The sequence below is a fragment of the Nansenia antarctica genome, assembly GCF_963989245.1.
Source record: "Nansenia antarctica genome assembly, chromosome: 10".
Classification (NCBI taxonomy): Eukaryota; Metazoa; Chordata; class Actinopteri; order Argentiniformes; family Microstomatidae; genus Nansenia; species Nansenia antarctica.
In genome coordinates, this window is record NC_137680.1 from 28,989,159 (window position 1) to 29,014,355 (window position 25,197).

General features: G+C 46.0%; 1 protein-coding gene across 1 annotated transcript; it reads right to left on the reverse strand.

Annotated features, from left to right (window-relative positions):
• Nucleotides 1-2,593: 2,593 nt before the first annotated feature.
• On the reverse strand, nt 2,594-25,090 carry smg5 (SMG5 nonsense mediated mRNA decay factor). Its single transcript, XM_080540330.1, has 22 exons — nt 24,982-25,090; nt 23,988-24,086; nt 22,973-23,096; nt 22,136-22,292; nt 21,764-21,853; nt 21,138-21,227; nt 20,025-20,103; nt 19,490-19,615; nt 19,199-19,267; nt 18,762-18,973; nt 18,417-18,554; nt 16,758-17,762; nt 15,896-16,065; nt 15,235-15,310; nt 14,482-14,660; nt 13,907-14,065; nt 13,649-13,708; nt 10,448-10,607; nt 6,319-6,409; nt 5,797-5,871; nt 5,170-5,308; nt 2,594-3,993 (listed from the first exon to the last, which is right to left on the reverse strand). The coding sequence occupies exons 1-22, from the start codon at nt 25,044-25,046 to the stop codon at nt 3,910-3,912; spliced, it is 3,447 nt and encodes a 1,148-aa protein (XP_080396456.1). The 5' UTR covers nt 25,047-25,090; the 3' UTR covers nt 2,594-3,909.
• Nucleotides 25,091-25,197: the final 107 nt, after the last annotated feature.

Sequence of the window (25,197 nt, forward strand, 5' to 3'; positions counted from 1 at the left end):
AGGGCAGGGTAGTAGCCTTACTGTGTCGGTAAACCCAACAGTTAGACACTAGTCTCCCGTCTCTAGTCTGTATCCCTCCAAGTCCAACTGGCCTCTGGAGAACCTGGGAGGGGGACAGAGGAGGCGCGTCTCTCCTGCTCGGCGCTCACGTGGACTGTTGCAGCAACAATAACACGGCCATGTGTGCCCAGGGCCACAATGTACAATACTGTACAATACAGGAATGCGTTCATGTATGTCTGCTGGCCGCCGAGGAGGAGGAGGAGACCTAACTCCTACTAACTATGGTTTAAAAAAAAAAAAAAAAATGCACAGAAGTAAGCATCTGTAGTATGACTTATGCAATAATTTATGTTAATGATATGCATAATAGCAAATGTCTGAACTCTCTCATGTCATGTGCTGTTTCCTAGAGAGCATATATCGCAGTTTTCATACGAACACAACTTGGGAAAACAAAGAACCAGCTCAAAGTTGCTTTAAATGCATAGAAGTAAGTCATCTGTACTGTAGTATGACTTATGCAATAATGTATGATAATGATATGCAATTATGCATAATAGCAAATGTCTGAACTCCCTCGTGTCATGTACTGTTTCCTAGAGAGCATATCTCGCAGTTTTCATAAGAACCCGACTTGGGAAAACAAAAGAACCAAACTGGCAACATTCGTGATAATAAAATGACATAAAACCGCCTCAAGCCTATTATGTCACCACCGGCGAAGTGGGAGTGGTGGAACAGCACTGTGGGAGTCCAAACTAAACCCCCATAAGTAGAATTCCGATTCCCAAGTGATGACATTCAGAGGAAATGACTGCAGTTCTTGGAAAGAAAATCGACACCTGTGTTACCGCACGTAGTAGTAGCCTAAAGGCGTTTACAAGTACAAAGTCAGACATGTGAACACAAAGGAGAAGGAAACATTGTCAAACCTTTCAGCTTGATATTGACGATGGGTTCATTTGCGCGAATCTTGAATGAAGCGATGGAGTCCCTGACACACACTGAACACTTCAACACTTATGTGCATGTACAGAGGTTTAAGGCTAGAGTCCGACAGATCGTCCGAGGGTACCGTTCCGTTAGTGCATTTGAACTGAATTCCTTCACATCCACGAGAACAAAAAACACTGATGTCAACCCCCTGATGTCGAAATCCCACCCTCAGCACACTAGGACTTGTTTCATTGGATGGGGATAAGAAAGAAACCTTGTTTTTGAGAATCAGGAGACAAGGCAGAAAGCAAGGCAAGACCATTCTCGCATCATTCATTTGACATGGACAGCCTGATATGATATGCCTATCTATTTTTTTAAGCAACACAGCCTGTCATATTGGACATGTGCAGGTCCATTTCATGGTAGTTTGCCTCTTGGTGATTATCTATCTATCTATCTATATATATATATATATATATATATCTAGATATGGACATAGATATTCTTCCTTATGTTTTTTTCGACCATGGTTGGTTTCTGTCTCATTAGCGTTATTACAACACAAAAAATAATACAATTTGAAACAACAAGTTTTCTGTGTGAATAATAATAATAATAACTTTTATTTGGACAGCATCTTTCCTGCAGCTCAAAGTGCTTTAATCATTATATAATCATCATTTAATTATTTAGTACTTTAAGGGCAATATTTAAAAGATGTTTTAGGTGAAACTGTATAAGTTGTTGTATAAATAGTGTTTTATAATAATAATAATAATAACAACTTTTATTTGTATAGCACTTTTCCTACAAACACTGCAGCTCAAAGTGCTTTAATCATTATATAAATCATCATTTAATTATTTAGTCAAATGTAGTCAGATGTATAGCCAGCGGTGCCCATCTCTAGAGGCCCTGGAGTTCATCTGGGCACGGGAACAGGGTCTGACCGCACTTCCCCCTGGAAAAGTGGGCCGAATCGGTGCCAGCCATTTTCTGCTGGGGTGGCGCTGACCCTGCTGTCAGGGGATTGGTCGCTCTCTGCCGTGCTGTCAGGGGATTGGTCGCTCTCTGCCGTGCCATGATTGGTCACTCTCTGCCGTGCCATGCAGAATGGTGGGCATGGGGCCCAGGGCAATGAGGGGCAACCCCCACCCTGGCACAGGAGAAGAGGATACCACACAGACACTTAGTCACAGGGGACCCAGACTGCCAGATGAGCCACTGCACTGAACTGAAAAGGGTTAGGGTTGGGAAAAGTATTGAACAGAGTTGGGGAAAAGTATTGAACAGAGTAATTACATATTAAGGTCAGTTAAATTAACTATCCTGACATGGTGTATCATCAGTTTGGACTGCATCTGTTACGGTTGAATTGATTACCATGGTTTAACAGCTGTACCGACTCAGAAACATGGAGAAAGCAACAATAATTATCCATTCAAAGAGAAATATGAGAAGGAAAGAAAATACAACATGAATGCCTAGCAAAATAATTCTGCTTCCATCAGTGAAGGTCAACTGTTGCTGCTAACAGAGATAACAAGACACTTTAAATGACTTATTTTTATTGTTCAATGCGTGGCCACACACATATACTGGTTTTTCTTTGCACTGTGCATGATGGGACAGTAATGATGGAGTAGTGATGGTAGATGGGATATACTAGGAGTTCACAGGGGTTAAAATCACAAGAAAACAATTTCCCGGCACTGCGATATTGGAAGTCGCCGGCCCCTCTCTCCTAAGCAACTAGTGACAGCAGAAAGCCGCCCCCCAGTTTACTGTACCAATCCCTAAAAATGCCCCCCCCTCAACAAAGTCAGGACTATTTTCTTGAGAATAGAACGATTCAGACTGATTTAGGGAACGCTACAAGACAACAACCCACATTCCTTCCCCAACATTCCTGTGTATTCAGCACAGCTTACAAAAAGCTAAATAAAGTACATTTGGGTACAAAAATAAAATCCAAATTAAAATCATAAACACGGAACAACCCGTTGCTTTTTTTTTCTCTCTCTTTTCCTTCTCCATACACAGATAACACAATACATTAGTCACTGGTCACAAAAGTACACCGCAAAAAAATAAAAAATAAAAAAAGATTAGCCACATAGGAAAGAATACACGATCCCGGAGAAGTGTCCATCCGTTGACCTGAACCCCCTTCTTTGTAACCCTAAAAGCTACAAGATCCCATTGTGTCATGTCACGTCAGGCAAGGCACAGATGTTAAACCAGGGGTGTTCTCTCTCTCTCTCTCTCTTTCTCGCTCTCTCTCTCTCTCTCTTTCTCGCTCTCTCTCTCTTTCTCGCTCTCTCTCTCTCTTTCTCGCTCTCTCTCTCTCTCTCTCTCTCTCTCTCTCTCTCTCTCTCTCTCTCTAGAGTTGACCCACACACCCCTGCCTTACCAAATCAGACCCAGCTGTAGGGCCGACTTTGTGCCCCCTTCTCACAACAACACAAACAGAGGGAACGGAGGAGGAAACGGAAATCCAAAAACACTGCTCTATTATATTTATATCAATGGATTTATCTGAGCGTGAATGTGTGTGTGTGCGTGTGGCTCTCTCTCGACACGTATGTACGTATGTTTCTATCATATACAGTATATGCCTGGTTAGGATGTGAACCAGGGGCACTTTAAGTGTGTAGCGTCCCCCGCCTTTTCACACCTCGACCTCTAGGGGTCGCTTCTTTATGTTTAGGGGTTTGGGGGAGGGGGGGGGGGGATCTGCTGTTTCTTATAGCCCCCCCTCTTTTTGCCCCCATTTCTCGCCTTTTCTTTCCTCCACTGTTTAACTTTTCCACCCTGTAGCTTTTCACTATTTCTTTCTCTTCCATCTTTCTTTCGTTTCGTTGATTTCCCTTGGAGACGCAGATACAGACAGAGCAATAGAGTGGGAGAGAGGGAGTAAGTGTGTGATCAGCTGTCCGTCGTGCCGACCTTGCCCCCTCAGCGCTCTCAGCCAATCTCCTTCCACTGCCGGTAGAACTCCACCATGTTCTTCAGCTCCATGCCCGCTGCCGCCACCGCCTGGATGGCCGACTGTTGCCAGGGAGACAAGACAAAGAGAGAAACAGTTACGTTTCTCATTCCGGGAGACAAATATGTCAAGTCCATTCTAAAGGGGATCCCACCACTGACACCAATAACTTAAGTCAAAATCATTGGGAGGGAAAAGATTTGTTCAAAGGGACTCTGGGACTCTGTAAAAAACGTCTATGTGACAAAGTGTCCCAACAGGGGTATACAACCCAAATGATAAATGGAAAATACATACGTGACAACTGCATGTACAGCGGGTGGTGGGAACCTAGTTGACAAACCTAACCCTAACCCAGGGGTCCCCAAACTCCGGCCCGCGGGCCGGACACGGCCCACCCCCACACTTGGACCGGCCCTTTGAACAACGTCAATTTTCTACAGGCGTTGCACTCGGTGGATTTCTGTCATTTCTGACTGCAATAGCGGCACTGCGCCGACGTGGTGGCGGGGGCGCTGTTTCGCAAATAAGTTATCTTTAGTTTTTGCTAGTGAAATAGCTGATAGTTGATGTTGACTGCTCAAGGAGAATACATATTTGAAAGTACAGAATGCCTGAGAGCCTTATATTGCATTATATTACATTATATTTTGATCATCTGGTGTCTGAATATTGTGTTTTCCTTTGCATAAATAATGACATTTCCACCATAAATTGATGCAGAAAGGTCACAAATTGGTGCATATCAATTCACCAGAATGGTAGAAATTAAGTGTTTGATGCTCGTTTAAGGACCCCCAGACAGCCCTGCTTCATGGGTCCCCCCGTGTATGATGAGGGTCCTCCCTCATGTATCAGACTGTAAAACTGATTATATTTCATTGACATATCACTATAGGTATAAATTCCATCCAAATTCAACTGTTTAGACTTTGTTTGCATCCACCAGTGCTCTCCTGCGCGCAATTGCTTTGCGCAACCGCCTCCATTTCACTCCGTTCCATATTATTTTATGTTAGAGACCGACCCAGGCCCCCCATCACAGAAAGGAAAAATGATGTGGCCCTCACAGAAAAAAGTTTGGGGACCCCTGCCCTAACCCACTTGAGCAGGGTATAACGCAACCCTCGTCAGGGAATATCGCAGGGTTGGAATCGGAAAAATCCAATCCCATTGGAGCTACTGGCCTGAGCGTCTGAATGTACAGTATTTTGCGATGTGAACTGTTGCTCACTGACCTTCATAGGTGCTGATCTGGTGCACAGCTCCTCCACAGAGTGACCAGTCAGAATGGTTACCATGCCAGCAGTGTCTTCATCTCCGTTGCTCTGGGAGACCGTTAGCTGGCGGCAGCTGTCCACCATCTTATAAAGGTGCCTAAAAAAAACACCACAGCACATAAAACGACCAGTACCATGGTAGATTATCTCCCATTAACATCCATGAGACCTTTGACCACTTTTGAAACATTTGGATGGAAAAGCCAAGTATTTTTGAAAGAAGACCAAAATTGATACAATGGACCTATCGCTAAGTCACGCCCCGAAATAGAAATTGTCCAATCATATCACAGCAAAAGTCACGACAGGCAGAAAACTCGGACAAACAACTCGCTAATATCTGATGGTGAAAAGCTTCTAGACTAAATATTGTTGTAATCTTTAAACATGTCTATTACTTGCTGTGGTAAGTCAGAAATCAGAAATTTGCCAACGCCCGCCATTGTAAGTCATTGAATGTCATTCAGTCACGGTCGGTCAGTCAGTCACTGTCAGTGAAGCGTTGTTTGTTTGTCCGAGTTTTCAAAGGGGGCGTGGCTTAGCGATAGGTCCATTGTAGAGAGAGATTGAGTGAGGTGGGCTTACCAGGCTTCAATGTCCTGCCGTTTCAGTTTGTCTCTCTCAAAACTCCTTCCTGACTCCTTCTGGCAGCGGATGTACCTGGAGGAGAGGGGAGGGAAGAGGGTTAACTACTAGATCAGTGTTTCTACAAAGTAAAGTCAGGACCCACTGGTGTTCACTGGTCCAATTCTTGCTTGAGTGTGGTTTACTACTGGTTTGTGGCGAGAAACACTGTTTTGTTCATGTGGATGATCACAAGACATTTCCAAAGACTTTGGTTACAAGATGATCATCATCAAATGTTTTAGGTGAACACCAGCGATCGTGTAAAGGCTATGCGGAGGTCAGGAAATTCTGAGAGCTGACACGTGACATTTTCTGTGAAATGATATAACCCTAAACATTTTAAGACAGACACACACACCAAAAAATGCATGGAATTCTTGGAATGGTCTGCTCTGCTACGGCTTGCTCTGCTGATTGTTGTTGTCATATGTTCCTCTGAACACGGCTCTGAACAGAGGCCATAGATTAGCAGTGACATACCTGTTGCCCTTGCGGAATTCAGACTCGAGGAATCGGATCCCATCTCTCGCCCCGGCATTCTCCTTCTTGAGCATGTCGAGTCCATCAATCACTGCGGCACAACACAAGTAACACATGAGTTACTACCTCCTGTTAATTAGGGATGTCCCGATCCCATTTTTTCACTACCGAATCTGATACCGATACCTGGGCTTCAGGTATCTGCGATACCGATATCAATCCGATATTTGTATTTATTGTTTTACTCCTGAATAATAACAAATACTTCCCCAGTATATAGTCCACAACAACAGTTGGCTATTAAAGACTGCCAGCCTTTATTCAAGCAACAAAAACAGTACTCTGCAGTACTCAGTGACCAACTGGTTTAAAGTTAAAACAATTTAAACTGCAGCATTCAGCATTGTAAATCTGTCTGATTTCTAGTTTTAGTGCCTTCATGTTTTTATTCTATTTATCTTCTCTTACAAATGGCAAATCAATTATAGCACCCTTTTTAAAAGTGTAGCCTAGTGACGCTGCTGGTGAGACCAGAAACCAGTTGCAGAATCAAAGGGGTGTCAACAATATCTGCTTTTCGTTTTTTTCATAACAGGCAACTTGGAAGTTTTAAAGTACCACTCGATATAATATACAACAGTTTAACGATCACTAAATACTTATAATCTGTGGGTTGGATTCACTGTTGCCAGAGGCTACCGGTAAGTGATACCTGGCTTGTAAACATAGTGTAGCAACCCTGTTCATTAATGTTCATTAATGCTTGAGTTCATGTTCATGTTCGCACTGTTACTGTGTTGTGTGCCAATGCACCCCTGTGATTGGTGGAGGTCACGGGGGGGGGGGGGGCGGGTGCTGTGTGTGTTGTTGAGAGTTGGGAGAGAGAGCTCCGGTGAACTAAGAAAGTTGTGTATGAGATAGTTTACAATTAAACGCACAGATTACATGAGAGAAGCTATCTGTCATTATTTCAACCACTGTCCAAGTGGGGACGTTACAATACTTTCTTTTTAGCACGAAACGTTAGCAGCTAGCCGCTAGCAGCGTTTTTAGCAGTCACCATTCTTGAGCAAAACATTGATACTGTAGCGAACGGAGACTTGGTAGTGTAACTCGCCCCATGCGGGAATCGAACCCCGATCTCCCGCAAAACCGACGACCGCGCTAACCATTAGACCATGGTTAGCGCGGCCGTCGGTGATGCGGGAGATCGGGGTTCGATTCCCGCATGGGGCGAGTTACACTACCAAGTTCACGTTCGCTACACTGGTGTCAGAAAGTTGGGATGGAAGGAAGGCCATCGGAGAGCGTGTCCACGTGAGGGACTTGACATAGTGAAGCGTGAGGGCACGCTTTCCCGAATGGTGAGGATAGTGTAACGATCCTGTTGTATGAGGCCCCGTTAACAGCTCCTCCAAGGGAGTTAACTCTCTTGGTCTAATGGTTAGCGCGGCCGTCGGTTATGTGGGAGGTCGGGGTTCGACTCCCGCATGGGGCGAGTTACACTAGAAGATTCCCGTTTGCTACAATACAAACAAACATTCAAATACTCGTGTCGTCTTGATTTTTTTCCCGATTTCAATGTATGACGCATCATTTGAAAGCTTACCATCTGTACCGGTAGTTTCAGACTATGTAAACAAACGAAAAATCACGTAAGCAAATGGTTTATGATTTCACCAGCTGGCATCATGACATTGTGAGACTCATTACACACCTGGGTTTCCGTTAACCGGCAATTACCGGTCTTTGTCCGGTAAAATTTGGTGAAGTCCGACAAATGGAAAAGTCGTCGGACATATTGTCCGGTGAAAATAATTCCCTTTGAATACAATTCGCTAAAGCTGGCTGGGTGCGTTCGTAAACACGCTCTGGAAATCCGATCAGCACTCGCGGAACGCCTCTCGTCCAATCGAACGACTCGGTCGCTCTGTGACATCGAAGCCAGCGTGCGCTCCAGCGCTCTCAGAGCGTGTTTACGAACGCACCCCTAGAAGTTTCCAGCCAGCTAGCTGAAGCTGCTACACACACCAGAGCCATGGCGACCGAACGGCAAGTTAAACAACATACTATAAAAGTGACATTGTTTTACTCATTACTCATACGTTTGTTGTCATTCGGCGGTGCTAATAGTCGCTTTCTTTTTTAATTTATTTTATTTTAGCAGTTTCCCCGAAAGTTAAGTGTTTGTTTTTATATCACTATTTGCACTTCTGGTTAGATGCTAAACTGCATTTTGTTGTCTGGTACTTGTACTCTGCAATGACAATAAAGTTGAATCTCACCTAATCTAATCTAATCTAAAATAATCCCATCACTATTACTCCCTATTTTCATCAGTGTTTCAATCCTTGAATCTGTGATGGAAATCAAGCAAAGCCACTTCAAGTCTGACTTCCATGGTACCTGGGAACGCGTTGTCGGAGAGAAACGCCCTCTGTACAAAGGACCTACTGACCAAAATCCCTGTTCCCCGTAGCCTACATGCTTGCACTGTTACTGTTCAATAAAATGTTATACATCTAGACATTGTGGTATTTCTTTATATACGTATCCCAGACTGCCTATCAATTGTTTCTCAATAAACAGTTATGTTCTTCCCATTGTCATACTTCCGAGCTAAACGAAATGCCTTCCCAACCAGCGAGACTTATAGAAATGACGTTGTTTTATTGATTTAAAAAAAAAAAGGGTAAAACTGTAAAGAGAAAATAGAAAACTCACATTAATCCCAAACAATTTAACAAACTTCAGTTAACGTAATGTGGAGTCCGTTCATTGATCGATGCTGTCTGTTCAGTTCCCAGTGAGGCGCCCGTTCAGCGCTGGACCCGTTCAGCGCTGGATTTGACGCATGGCATAGCGCGCATGCGTCAAATCATGTTATATTATTATATATTATATAGCTCGCATCTAATCGTATCGGATGAGAAATAGACATTAAATGGCATATATAGGCCGCTACACAACAGTAATCACCGCGACAAACAGCTATATTAGATTTGGAGAAGGAAAAAAATATGATTTTGAAAAAAATTTTTTTATTATATTTTAATATGATGACCGGAATATATCACGTTTGTCCGGTAAATCGAATTCTTCCCGGACACGATGTCCGACGGCAAATTTTTCTAACGGAAACCCTGTTACACACAGGTAGCTACTAGCCAACTCTCATGCTCGTGACCACTGACTACTACTGTTGTCATCACGTGAGTGACACGCCGGATCGCGAGCCCCAGATCGCAGCCTATTTTATTTCTGGTGCGATCTGCGATCCAGCATTCAGGACCGATATCGCGACGATATGCGATATCAATATCGGATCGGGACATCCCTACTGTTAATGCTAAAACAAACATTGTTTTATTTCATCTTTATTTCAGCAGGGGAACCCATTGAGGCCAAAGTCTTATTTTCAACGGTGCCCTGGTCACAACGCACTTTTAAGACAATACAAAAACATCACGCATCAATACAAAAACATCATACATTCACCCATTAAAACCAATAAACATTATGGCAACATCTTTCAATTAAAAAACATGCACAGACCTCAACCTCAACGTCACTCATATTTTTTCACCTTGCCCAAAGAGACTAAGGCATCCAGTTTGAGGGTTCCAAGCTCTACGGCCCCCAGTAACTAAAAGCATTTTTTCCCAGCTCAGTTCTGACTCGAGGGACCTCAGGAACGAACCTATCCTGAGATCCTGTTTAGTGATGCTTTGAGCAAGTCTCACAGAGTATGACCATACATACAATCGAGAAACGCATACAGAAAGTATCCACAGCCAAGAATGAAAGTCAAGGAATTTCAAATCTTCTTTAAGGGTGAAAATTAAACATGACCTTTATTCAAATTGAGCTCCATCTCAATGGAGCAAGAGAGACCGAGAGAGAGAGAGAGAGGGAGAGAGGGAGAGACCAAGACAGAGAGAGGGAGAAAGAGAGGGAGGGAGAGAGAGAGAGGGAGGGAGAGAGGGAGGGAGAGCGAGGGAGAGCGCGAGAGAGAGAGAGAGGGAGAGACCAAGACAGAGAGAGGGAGAAAGAGAGGGAGGGAGAGAGAGAGAGAGAGAGAGAGGGAGATAGTTTTGTTACTTCTATGGGAGAGGGCACCGGGGCTCACCTGTGCGGGGGATGATGATGATGAAACAGCCGCTGGCAGCCAGGTTCCTGAGCAGGCTGAGGTGCTGGCACAGAGCGGCCGTGTCGGGCACCAGGTAGGGAGACATGGACGCCTGGGCCTTGGGCTGCTGCAGACTGCCCTCCAGCTGAGACACCTCCAGCTGCAGGCAGACAGAACGGTCAACATGGTCAATGGACTGACTTATTATAGAGAACGCCTTATTCAAAAGCGCTTTACAATGGCCTCTCCTTCACCCATTCACACACCAACGGTGGCACCGCGGCAAGCTACCATGCAAGGCGCGGGCCCCGCTCATCAGGAGCAATTTGGTGTGTAGTGTCTTGCCCAAGGACACCGTGACATGTGGTCAGCTGGGGTATGCATTCACTGCAATGCAAGTGTCATAAATCATAGGGCTTTCACACCGGCAGTTCCGAACGCCGGTTCGCGTTCGGAAACCTCCGAACGTTGGCGCTGTCTGGCGAACGATACACTGGTATGAACGCGGGCTCGTTCGCCAGACAGCGCCAACGTTCGGAGGTTTCCGAACGCGAACGCGAACGGGCGTTCGGAACTGCCGGTGTGAAAGCCCTATCAGTGGTCCTTGGTACCTGGCCGCAGAGAATGAATTTAAAACATATTGTATTGATTATCAGAGTCTGAAAGACACGAATGAATTTTCTCCGCCACTAATTGATTCAGTCCACTAAGTCGACGATTTCTTTTTCTTTATTATGAAAAAAAAAAAAGATTGAAGCTAGATTTAGGCCGCTTTCAGACCTACATTTCGTTCCGATTTAGGGAGCACTAAGTTACAATGTTACAATGTTGCAGACCACACGCGCGAAGCGACGCGCTTGCAAAACATTTTTGTGATTGGTCCGAGTTTAGCAGGAAATTTGGATTTCAGGATATCCCTCTCCTCCGCCGGTCCCTTGAAAAGAAACATCAACTCACTCACGCAGCCAGTCTGATAGCAGCGGACCACTAACGTCCAATCACAACAATGATTTTGTACAGTTCAGTATAATATTTGTAGATATGTTTTCGTTTAAATAATATTCACTCTGTCTTTTAGTTTCACACTCAAAAACCCCTCAAACGGTTCACTCTGTCTACAGCGGAGAACAGGTGGCAGAAGGAGAGCCATCAGCATCGGCTAGCTGTGTTGGTGTATCAGCAGACATTAGCAAGTAAAAAAAAAGATTCTTATGTGCCGTCACTTTAGCAACGACAGTATTGGCAGGGAAAAAAGAAGGAGAGTCGATTTTTTTATTGACAACGGAATTACATGCTGGAAAAACATGCAGCTAAAATTCAGGGAACATTTGGACAATAAGAGACACAAGGGAGAAGTACGGGAAAACAGGGCTCATGTAGGTGTCATCAAAGGTAAGAGTTGGTTTTCTTTAACTCATGTTAAAGTACACGAATGTTCCATCTGACTGTCACACTGTGATTTTACTTGTGTAATGTGGTGGGTTGACATAATTCACCCACGGAACTATGGGTTGGGAGTATTGTTCCGCACGGACAGATAAGTGCGTGGTACCCGAGTTGTTTATTCAGTTCTATTTACTGCTTGAGTGTGTTGTTGACAATCGTTCATATCCTACATTAAACGTTTAGCTTTGTCATTTGATACGCCGCCTACGACTCCCGTCTCTCGGCACTACAGTAAACAGTTAATCAGTAACGTTAGCCAGTTTTGTGCTCTCATGTAGGCCTACTTCGTATTGATGAGCTGATGATCTTTGTGTGTGTGTGTGTGTGTGTGACTGTCAGTCACAAGTTTATATTCTACGGATGTTGTTCAGTGCTGTATGCACGTTCCTGGTTCTGTGTGTGATCTTGTGTACTTCATATTCGATGAGCTGATTATCTTTCACTGTGTGTGTCTGTGTCTGTGTCAGTGTCTTGACTTGGGCGTATCTGTCAGTCATGTATATTATTATGATCCAAAGATGGATATTATACGGTAACCTACGTTCAGTGCTGTATGTATGCGCGTTCGCCATTCTCTGCTGCAGCTGTAGCCTCCGGATATCTTGTTATTTGATCACCTGCTATATAAAACATTGCCGCTCGGCTTCAATGGCGTAACAGTTTTTTTTTTTGGCCACGCTCCCTCTAGTTTTTGGTGAAATTACGTCGTTGTTTTGAGCGTAGGGCTGCAACTAACGATTATTTTGGTAGTCGACTAATCTGTCGATTATTTTTTCGGTTAGTCGCGATTAGTCGTGTGGCTTTTCGCTGCGCGTAAATGGCGACGCAGAAGCATAAATCCGGCTTAACTAGCTATCTAACCTAACGTTACGCCAAGCTACAGCTGCTCACAGAGCTAGTTGATTGGCTAGCTAGCATTGCTGGCTAGACTACAGACAGCTCACGTTAGTAGGCTACGCTTGGCGCTGTTTATCTTACAGACAGCTCGCTGGTGGACTCAACATAATTGAAATAGCATTCACTTATCAAGCATCATTCATGATCATCCACCATGACTACCTGGTATTTTAATAGCGACCACCCCTCACTTCATTTCATCTCGCGTTCTCCTGGCTTCAACATGGAAAACCCCTGCTACGTAACGTTACATACAAGCGCCTCTGTCTGTCACATGCGTGCCACAGGGCAAATAAATTAATAGCACAAACGCTCATAGCATGTACAGCCCTGTCCATGAGACGTTGTTTTCCAACATGTAACAGTAAAGCTAACATAAACATTACGACCCTAACAATATAACGTTAGCCAGTTGGCTAACAACGTTAGCTAAAACTTACCCAGCTGATTCTTGCATGGCTCCCGTAAAAAAAATAAATAAATAAAAAAAAAATAATTGTATATATATTTTTATGCGATTAGTCGACAACACAATTTCACGCCGACGAATTTTCGTAATCGGTTAGTCGTGACTAGTCGACTAATCGTTGCAGCCCTATTTGAGCGAGTATGCGCGTTTCATGCACGTGCACGCGAAAAAAATCGCCTGGACGCCGCTAATGTGGAAATTCCTGGAGGAAACACTGCGGTCGTATCATTTTATTTCGATATATTTATGCCCCCACACCTGAAGGCCGGTCCGTGAAAATATTGTCTTACATGAAACCGGTCCGTGGCGCAAAAAAGTTGGGGACCGCTGATCTAAATGGCATATATGTGAGAGGTGTTTCATGTATGTAGTTGTTTCTGTAGACAGACCTGTAGACGGAGCTGAGCCATATCTCTCATCAACCGGTTTCGCCTGGCCTCCTCTTCAGCCTAGAGACACAGACACACAGAGACACACACAGACACACAGACACAGACACACACAGACACACACAGACACACACAGACACACAGACACACACAGACACAGACACACACACACAGACACACACACAGTCATTTTAAGGCCATAATATGATACCGACCTGTAACTTCAGGACAGTTATTTAAGCTGCCACATAGACATACCATACGGGACTGGGCCTTGGCCTGTTGGACCAGGTTGTCCTGCTCTGATTGGCTGATGCTAGTGAAGATGCCTGCCTCCGGGTTGAAGTGCAGCACGTTGCCCTGGAGATTGGTGAGGAAGTGGCCAAAACTGCGGATGCAACACACTCGCACTACACACTGGGAGATAGAAATTAAGGGGGGGTGGGGGACAGGGTGAAAGGAAGAGGGATAGGGCAGCAGAGACAGTGACAGTGTGTGGGGGGATGAATAGAAATGAGAAAGGGGGGGGGGGAGAGACAGTAGAGAAAGAGACAAGCAGTGGGGAGAAAAGGAAGAAAATGGGTTACACAGAGTTCAATGGCAGTATCATCGACAAATCAAAATCAGGTGTAGCCTACTGGGCGTGGTTGCACTAATTACAGTGTGTGTGTGTGTGTGTGTGTGTGTGTGTGTGTGTGTGTGCGTGCCTTCTGTATGAGGCTGAGTAGGGGCTCTCTGGCAAAGATGTGGCAGGGCCTCTGGCGGGTGAAGTTGAGGTGTGTGTGTGTGTACCTCTTGCTGGGGGCTGAGGGAGGGTGTGTGTGTGTGTGTACCTCTTGCTGGGGGCTGAGGGAGGGCCTCTGGCGGGTGTAGTCGAGGCGGCGGTGGGCCAGGCCCAGGGCAGGCAGGTGGCGCAGCGTCAGGTCCTCAGGCAGCAGCAGGGTCTGGACCAGGCCGGGCGCCTCACACTCACCCAGCAGCTCCCTCACCTCCCTCATATTCTGACCCAGCTCTACGACACAGAGGAGGGGGGGGGGGGGGGGTGGAACAAGAGGGTGAAAATTAAACATGACCTTTATTCAAATTGAGTGAATTGAGAGAGAGAGAGGGAGGGAGAGAGAGAGAGAGAGAGAGGGAGGGGGAGAGAGAGAGTGGGAGACAGAGAAGAGAGAGCGAGAGAGACAGGGGGGGGAGAGAGTGGGAGAGAGAGAGAGGGAGACAGAGGGAGATTTACAATAGAGAGAGAGAGTGAGATAGAGAGTGAGAGACAGAGAGAGAGTGGGAGACAGAGAGGGAGAGAGAGAGGGCGAGAGAGAGAGAGCGAGAGAGGGAGACAGAGAGAGAGAGAGAGAGAGAGAGACAGAGACCAAGAGAGAGTGAGAGGGAGCGAGAGAGACCGAGATGGAGAGAGAGCGAGCGAGCGAGAGTCAGCAAGCGAGAGAGAGCGTGAGGGAGAGCGAGGGAGAGTGGGAGACAGAGAGAGAGAGAGGGAGGGAGACAGAGAGATTTACAATAGAGAGAGAGAGAGTGGGAGACAGAGAGAGAGAGATTTCCAGTCGTTTTGCTGGTCTGTGTGTCTAACTCACCTGCTTCCAGCATCTTGCTCCCATCAGGGAGAAGGTTGAGCAGCACAGAAAGTCTGTTCCACAGGCTTTGAGAACTCTACATACACAGAGAGAGAGAGGTCAATGATCAACTGAGTTATTATCTACCCAATGATGATAACAATAATAACAATAATTATTATGATAATAATGGCGATGAGTGTAGATCAGGGTTTCCCCCAAAGAATGTAAGAGTCGACTTGGCTCCGGCCACTATGTCAACATGTCAGAGAAAGCGGATCTGATATTTACTCTTTTTAATTGAATCTTCTATTTCGAATGATATCGTTGTTAACAGCGGAAGTGATCGTTAACATGTTATTATGTCCCTCAGATAATAAAAAAAAATGTTGGAGTACTTTTAGCGCATCTTGACATGAATAAACACAAGTTGTTGTTTTGAAATGCAATCCAGTGACACCTTAAAAAACACAGTCAGACCTGGGTGAAATATTTTGAAAGTATTTGTGGTGTGCATGACATAGCTTGCGGTGGGCACTTCTGTGAGTATTCCATAGCTTCTATTGTCCAAAAAGTACAGCTGAAGTGTGTTTTTCACCATGTATAAATAGTAACGCTGACACAGATTGTTAATGAGTTGCAAGTGAACTGAATCAAATCGGTTTGGATTAGTGAACCTTACCTGTGCACACATGACAATAATGTCTGTGTTTGTTTTCAGCCAATCCACAAACACCTTCACCACCTGGATGAGCCCCTGATTGGTCAAAATCTCCAGTCTCTCAGAGAGGGTTTTCTCGCTGTGGACCGACTGGTCGCTGTGCACGCTGCCCTCCGAGTCAGAATCCACCTCTAAGGAGGGAACGGGCACATCAGTCAAACCATCAATATGCAAATCAATTAGCGTGATTCGTATCATAATGATCTGTATCAATGTGGTCCTCTGTGGCTCAGTTGGTAGAGGTATGGCGCTAACAACTCCTAGGTTGTGGGTTCGATTCCCGCTGGGACCATGTATACTGAAAAATGTACGCACTCACTGCAAATTAAGTCACTTTGAATAAAAGCATCAGCTAAATGGCATATATTAATATATTATAAGTGTCTATCTAGCCTACACGGTAATAGAAAAGTCCTTAAACAGTAAAAAAAAAAAAAAAAGTAATTTGGTCTAGGATTAGTGTTAATCTGTGTCAGACCAAGCTCCGGACCTGGGGGGATAGGGCCTTTTCAGCCGCAGCCCCTCTGGAACGCCCTCCCCAACCACATCAGACAGGCCAACACCCCTGCCAACATTTAAACAGGCCCTCAAAACCCACCTCTTCAAGCTCGCCTTCACCAGTTAACCCTCTCCCCCTCCCCTTCCCATGTGTCCCCAGCACTACCTTAATTAGGCCCCTATACTTTCTTTTATTTATTTATTGTTTCTTTTTATTATTACTACTCGATCTTTTCAGTTTGTAAAGCGTCTTTGAGTGTCTAGAAAAGCGCTATATAAGTCTAATGTATCATTATTATTAAAACAGCCGCTCAGGGTTACAGACCGTTGTCGTTGGTTCCGTTGGCGGTGCCGGGGCTGGCCGAGTCGCAGGCCGAGTCCCCCGGGGGCGGAGGGGGGGTCTCCTGGGAGGGGGTGGCGGAGGGGGAGGACGCCGGGTCGGGGTGGTCGGCGTCGGCGGGGGGGGTCGGGGTGGTGGGGGGGTTGCCGCCGGAGGAGGAGGAGGACGAGCCCTGGGCCGGGGGGGGCCGCAGCAGGTTGCTGAAGGTGGGGGCCAGGCGGAAGCAGCGCTTGGCCTGGAAAAGCTGGGAGGACATGGCCTGGAGGTTGCTGCTGATGCTGCTGGGGTCGCCGGGCAGCAGGGGCCCGTTGGTGGCGGGGGGCGTGTCCCTGTCTCCGCCCCCGCCCCCCCCGCCCTCCTCCCTGGGCCCGGCCTGCTGCTGCTGCTCCTCCTCCTCCTCCTCGTCGTCCCGGGGCGTCTGGCTGTTTTCCAGGTTCTCCTGGACGTCATCCATGTCCTCCAGGTCGGAGCGGGACTCCTGGCTGTTCATGTCCGAGTCCGTCTCCACGTCGAACGCCGTGCCGCCTTCTTCCTCCTCCTCCTCTTCCTCCGACGCGCTCCCCCAGCTGCCTTCCTCCCCCCTCTTGCTGCTCTCCTTCCCGAGGGAGCCCGAGGGGTTCGGCGGGGGTCCGGCGGAGGAGGCCCCCCCGCCCGAGTCGGCCCGGCTTCTCCTCTCCCTCTTCTCGTCCTCCTCCTCCTCCTCCTCGTCGCTCTCGAAGCCCTCGCTCAGGTCGCTCTCGTCCTCCTCCTCCTTGTTGCGGGCGCAGCGGCGGCGGCGTAGCATGGAGAGGCGGGCGTACTTCTTCTTCTGCTTCTGCTTCTCCTCCTCCGCGCGTTTGCGCTCGCCCTCCTTCTTCTTCTTGGCCTCCTTGTCTTTCTTCTCCTCCTCGTCCTCCTCGTCCTCCTCCTCGTCCTCCCGCTCCAGGGAGCCGTTCTGCAGGGGCCTCTCTTCAGACGTCAACAGGCCGGTCAAGTCCGGTTCTGGATCATCTAGTAGGACAAACCACCAGAGGAGAATTAACACATGACTCACCATGCAATAACGCTAATGGAAAGAGAAAAAAAAGAATTAAAGAAACACTACAAAATGTCAACCTAGGGTCAAAAGTGGGCAGTGATGTAGTTTGCTCAGTAATTTAAGCTCATGTGTAAACACAGGGTTCCCACACCTTCTGAAACATCAAATTCAAGCACCTTTCAAGAACTTTCAAGACTCAATTCCCTCAAATTCAAGGACCAAACACGGCATAGTTTGAGACAGAACTAGATGAGAATTTATATAATAGGAACTCTCCGCTCACAGACAACAATTAAAAAGAGAGGCTTGAATGTGTGAACACTAGATGGTCTCTTGCCTTCTCTACCACAGCACAGCAAAACAATATATTGTGAAATGTGTGAAAAGTGAAGCAATACAGAGACTTATTCATTCGTTGACGAGCTATGTAAAACATTTTTTAATATATATATATTTTTTAGAGAGAGAGAGAGAGAGAGAGAGAGGAATTCAAGCACTTTCAATGACCCATGTCTTTTTTCCAAAACGTTTAAGACCTTGATTTTTTTTCTCTCAAATTTACAAACTTTCAAGGATTTCAAGGACCTGTGGGAACCCTGCAGACGTGTCTAGTCTGGACCTCTCACCTGCGTTGTCGGTCTGCAACGGGGGCACCTGGGTCTCCCCCTCCTCCAGCTCGGCCTGCAGGCGGATGTTGACGTGGTTGACCAGGTGGGAGAAGAGGGCCAGCGTGAAGGCAATGGACGCACTGTACTGTTTGGACCCTAGTAAAGGTAAACACCGCAATTCAACGACCAAGAAAACAACGCAATGCCCGCAAAAAACAATCAATATCCCTCAGAATAGGGTTTACTGTTTGAAACGTCACATAACTTTATCCTCAACTATCACAATTTAAAAAAACACATGTTATCACGATGCTGTTAAGTTTTGAGATAGAGGACAATTATCGTCTCCGCAGCTCTACTGACCTCCCCTCTTGAGGCTGTGCACCACCATGAGGCATGTGACCACCATTTTGAAGACGAGGGCGTCGGGGAGCAGGGCGCAGGGCGAATCGTGCTCCTCCTCTTCCTCGCTGGGGGACTGGGCGCCTTGGGGCGGGGAAGGCAGGTAGAACAGCACCAGGTTGAAGTCTTCAAGCACCGACTGGCATAGCGACGTCAGCTCCGTTTCCATCAGACTACACACAGAGAGGGAGAGAGAGAGGGAGGGAGAGAGAGAAAGAGAGAGAGAGAGAGAGAGAGAAAGAGAAAGAGAGAAAAGGAGAGAGAGAGAGAGAGTAGATCTTAGCTTACACTGTGACTCCAAAAGTGATCTTTGCCTTGAAAAGGTTGGATGGAGAGCATTGCATTATAGTGTCAATAAGAAACAGGTGTGTGTGTGTGTGATGGTGGTGAGTCCTCACCTGTTCTTGGGCTGTAGTAAACTCTGCAGGTACATGAAGCTCACCAGGAGTCGCTTGATGTCTTTAGATCTGAAAAGAAAAGCGGAAGTAAAAAGAGGAAGTATAACTATCGATGAACACGTCTTTACTTCCTGTGAAATACACACCACAACAACTCACTCTACTTCCTTTAGTTCTGAAACACATCAACCATAAACGTTTTCTGATCGAATGAGCAACAAATGAAAACATCACATTAAATGTGACGTGTCTACAAGCGTCATTTCAGAGCCTCAGAGGTCTCAGTCTCACCTTTGGCGTGATGGCGACAGCTTCTTCATGTCCTGTTTCTTCACCTGCTGGTACATCTTGGCAGCTTTGTCAAACAGACGCTTCAGGTTGCCATAGGCACCTTCGAAGGGAGTCTCCGACTGTATACTGTCAAACACGGTAGCAGAGGGGAAAATCATCACGGTGGATTGGAGTTTCTGGATCCAATAACGCTAGTCTCGCTCAGACATTTAACAAAAACTGCAAACTGGGGGGGCTAGGATTGGTAACTCCATTCAAACAACATTCACCATCTTGAGCTAGTTAAATGTCAGAACAGGACAAGAGAACATCATCAATTGAACCCTGTAACAAAACTAAAACAACATGACGATACTTATTCCAAGCTGTAAAACTACACTGACTACGCTCAGTTAGGAAAGAATAGTGAAGGACAGATATGCCATAGTTCTGCTAGGACTAGGGTTGCCAGTTTCCATATGCTAGGTCATCCACAGGCATATGTATATGGTATGGTAGTAGTATGGTAGTATTTGCTATATACGTCTCCTCTCACCAGCGTAGATAGTAGTAGGTGGCTTCCACGTTGTAAAACTTGCTCCCCGCCAGCGTGCCCAACTGATTGAAAGGCATTCCTGTAAAATAACACAAGTCAATATCAGGGAATTTAAAGCGTTTCTTTCCTGTTTCGGAGAAACAGCCACCAAGTGTCGTCACCAAGACATTTCTGGTGAATCATTGGTGCTGTGAGGAGAGAAACCCTCTGTAGAGAAAAAACACATGTGACGGCAGCTGAAACGTCGGCGACTGACCAAGTGAATTTTCTTTTAAATAAATGTACAATTTCAACGTTGTTGAAAATCAATGACACACTCGATAGAAGTCTGAACAATTTGATTGGTTGCAGACTTGTTGCCGGGTTGCACCAGCTGCCGTCACATATCTGTAATGTTGGTCAGGGATGACACGAGACTAAAACCAGGGCTACGGCTGCCCTCTCCTGGCCCAAACCTCCCTCGAACGGTTCAGACATTCAGGAAACAAACAGGAACTCCTTCATAATCCGTCCAGTTTATGAGTCAGGTGTTTCTGTATGTTGTTAGTGTGAAATCCAGCGGTTTAACACTAGAACAGCCGTGCTTTTTTACCTACTCTTAGCGCCGCCTTGGGGTAGTCTTTAGAATGGGAAGCTGCTACGTACACACAAAGACCACTAGTTGGCGTGTCTTGTAAATTAGCCTGCCTCCTACACAGAAAAACTGTGAAAAAATAGCTTTATACTAGCTTATCCTGATGTGATTTTGTAATGTAAGGATATTGGGTGGTAAAACACATATCTAGGAAAAGTTATGAAAGGAGGGTCCTGAAATGTGTTAAATGACCCCACCCACGGCTGTTCTAGTGTTAAATGACCCCACCCACGGCTGTTCTAGTGTTAAATGACCCCACCCATGGCTGTTCTAGTGTTAAATGACCCCACCCACGGCTGTTCTAGTGTTAAATGACCCCACCCATATCTGTTCTAGTGTTAAATGACCCCACCCATGGCTGTTGTAGTGTTAAATGACCCCACCCATGGCTGTTGTAGTGTTAAATGACCCCACCCATGGCTGTTGTAGTGTTAAAGGGAGGTGAGGAGGTGGGCTGGGGACAGGTTGTGGTCACTCACCTACGTGTGGTGTCACAGACAAGGCCTGGTGGTAGAAGCGCTCAGACAACTGCTCGGCCTCCACCCCGGCCAACTCGTTCTGATAACGAGCTGCGGAAAACATTCAAACCAACTGTCATGAACCCTTCAAAAAACAACAACAACAACAACAACAACAACAACAACAACAACCTTGCTTTGCAGGGAAGTCGGGTTGACCTTAGATTGTGTGAGAGGAACAATGTCTGTATTTCACAGACAGACAGGCTGGGACAATGGACACATATTATGCAGATTTAAATTACGGTTGTTTTCTCTTCTGCTAAAAAACGGTTTGGTTAGACGAGAGAGGGAAAGGGTTAACAATAATAATAATAATAATAATAATAATACATTAGAATTATATAGCGCTTTTCTAGACACTCAAAGACGCTTTACAAACTGAAAAGATTGAGTAGTAATAATAAAAAGAAACAATAAATAAATAAAAGAAAGTATAGGGGTCTAATTAATTTTTAGATTACTAAAACTAAATCTAAGTGTCTTTGTAGGACAATCTACTCTGTATGCTGCAATTACACCTAGATTTTGGGCGGAGAAGCGGTGAACAAGCAACGCCAGCGTCCTCATTTTCTGTTTAGGGTTACCTAGATCTCCCAGGTACACGAGGCAGCGGTGGCAGGCCGTCTGGGCCCACTCCATCTCCTTGGGGGTGGCCGACACTGGCTTCTTCCGACCTGCAGGAACAAAGCAACCGGTTACACGTAACAACATTCTCACTTCTTTAACAAGGTCCACCGGAAATTAAACAGATGAACTCAGTCAGTTAATATGTAACACAAATGACACCTGCTGCCTGGAACATCAGGTTATTTCCTTGTTGGCATACCTGTGTTTTTAAAGTATGTGATGGGCTGATCATCATGAGCAGTGGTAGATGTTGCGGTTGAAGCCCTAATGTATGTTCTACTTATCTGTGTGTGTGTGTGTGTGTGTGTGTGTGTGTGTCCATCTCTCACCGATGAGGGGGTCAGTGACGTGGGTCCAGTCGATGCAGTCCTGCAGCTCCAGCTGGTAGTGGGACTGGATGTAGAGCAACAGGTGCTGGTAGAAGCCCACGCCAGCGATTAGATGAGTCCTGTAGGCGCATTCCAGGGCACTGCGACTGTGGATGTGCTGCATGGGGAAAGGGAGGAGGTGTAGGCAGGGGGGATGAGGAGAGATGAGAGGGGGGGTGGGGGGGGGAAGGAAGGCATTAAGGTGAGAGAAGAGAAAGTGTGTGTACGTCAACATCCTACAACCTGTGAGGGAGGAAGTCTTATAATAATACATTATATAGCGCTTTTCTAGACACTCAAAGACGCTTTACAAACTGAAAAGATTGAGTACTAAAAGAAAAAGGCTAAATAAGCATTATGCACATATTATGCGCATATACGACACACGTGAAGAATTCCGTCATCACTGTATTCAATGCCAAAACCCAAATGAATGACTCCTCCAGGTTTGTAGCAATTCGGTGCTTCCTCAAACTGTTGCCATGTTCTCAACTCCGCTCGCCATGAACAAACAGTGGCGAACGTTATCACCGGTTCATGCATTGCAGCTAGCTAGAGGATCAGCCGTCTCTGAACACTTGGCCACACAGTCCTCCAACAGGTCCACATTCTAAGATGTCCAAATGAGTGGTGGCTTAGTCAGGACAACTGGTTAGACAGGACAACCTGATTTCAAAAGAACATTGCAACACGAGCATCCCTCCAGGCCTGGGCTTGGGCCACTTTCTGATACAATAAGCCCAAAGAAAGCACAAACACAAAGCCAAACTGAGACGGTGTGGATCAGTAGCTGTTCACCTTCTTGTTGGTCTTGATGACCTGGATGACCTCGTAGTAGACCTTCCTCCAGAGGAGCTCCTCGGCCTTGCGGCCATAGTCCACCGGGTGGAGGAACATCAGCTTCACACACAGCTCCCTCAACCTGGCCACAAACAAGTCAAGTCAATAATAATAATAATAATAATAATAATAATACATTAGACTTATATACTCGCTTTTCCGAGGCTGCGGTTGTATAGGCCCTATCACCCCAGGTCAAGTTTATTTATAAAGCACATTTAAAACAACTTTCGCTGACCAAAGTGCTGTACATGGAATAAGATCAGAGTAAACGGCAATAGAATCACAATATACACAATCATAACAACGCAAGCACAAAGACACACATCAGAGTCCAAAAAGAACAACAAATCCAAAAACACTTTACAGAAATGCTCAATGGAGGGATGCTATTCCCCAAAAAAGAAGAGGGGACCTTGTCCATTGGCCATATAATTTGCACATTTGTCCACATATGAATCCCACACATATGCCTACTATTACGTTGTAAGATGTAATTGAGTCTAAATGGAGGCAATGTTATAGATGTCATTATCATTAACCCAAAGCTCATATCACTACATAGGGTAGTGGTGGTCTAGTAGTGGATAGTGAGTTGGACTTGTGATCGGAAGGTTGTGAGTTCAAATCCCGCCTGAAACCACACCACTACTAGTGTGCCCTTGAGTAAGGCACTTAGCCCTCAGTTACTCCAGGGGGAATGTCCCTGTAATTCGTAATCGTAAGTCGCTTTGGATTAAAAGCGTCTGCTAAATGGCAAAATTATTAAATTATTATATCACAGACAGTACTAATGAGAGCAGAGATTATGTGCCCTTCTCAGGAGTAGCCTAAAAGACAGAACCTTACATGTCCTTCAACGATCAAGAGTTGCGATGAAATCATGTCATGTGAACGGGTGAACCCCATTGTCGTGCGATCCCTCCAACTGACCTATGGAGGGTTAGTGAAGAAGGAGTAAAGGCAAACTTACTTGTTGCGAAGGCTTATGTTCTCAGGCTTGAAGACCTCTCTGTACGACGACTTGCCGCCAATGATGACGTCCAGCTTGTGCACAGATTCCACCACAGCCCTGGGCACACAACAGAGAGAGCATTGACCCTTAGGAACCCACAAAACAAACCGATGGCTGAACCATGACCTCTTTATGGTTAAATGGCTGGGAGATTAAACTAGAAAGACTATCTCAGTGATCACTACAGGCAATGAACCTAACTCATTAACACTGATGCCAGGCTGTCTGGTCTGCACACTGTTTTTTTTTCTGTGAACCTGCTCACAGGTCTTCCTGTCAAATAAAGGTGTATTAAAAAGGGATGACAAAGGGGTTACCTTGGTATGCAGGGGCATATGAGGCGCCCAAACCCAACATTGTCAGTGTCAATCAATCAATCGTAAGCTAGCTAACCCACCTATGCCCATCTAAGGACATCTCTTTCTGTTACATTTCCCTTTATAGCTGCCAGGTAGCCAGGGAGCTGAACCCACTAAACACCAGGCTCCAACACAGACCACTAGCTACCTCCTTGTCAGTGAAGTGTGCAGTGAAGATTTTGAAAAGACCGGTACGATAGGCCAACACACATGAACACCCCAGCTGCTTTAACAGATAGCTAGCAGCCTCACACACACACACACACACACACACACACACACACACACACACACACACACACACACACACACACACGAACGTGTGTGTGTGTGTGTGTGTGTGAGGCTACCAAACGTTACTGTTGCTGGATGTTCACCCGGCTAGTTACCTAGTAGCCACCTACCCTAACCTGGCAGAACTGGTTACTTTAAGTCCCTTTAACAATATTGTCATTTTAGAGAGTAAACATGGTAGCCAGTGCAGTTAGCTATCATGTGGATAGCTAGCAAGCAGATATAACTGACAGACAAGTGTCTAGTGTCTAGCTAGCTATGTTGTTCACAAGCAGACAGAAACATGGCTGCTGTCTCACCTGTACAGCCGCTTGATGAGGAGGACCTTCGCCTCCGGCTCGTTGTCCTGGCCGGGGCCGCTCATGTTCAGCACGTTAGTCAGAGAGTCACACGCCTGGTCCTGGTCCCCTCCAGACCCCCACACTGGGCAGGGTTGCCCGGGCTTTGCTGCTTCCCCGCCGGGGTGACACTGACCACCGTGTTGACTGCGGCTAGCTTAGTTAGCTAGCTCTCCT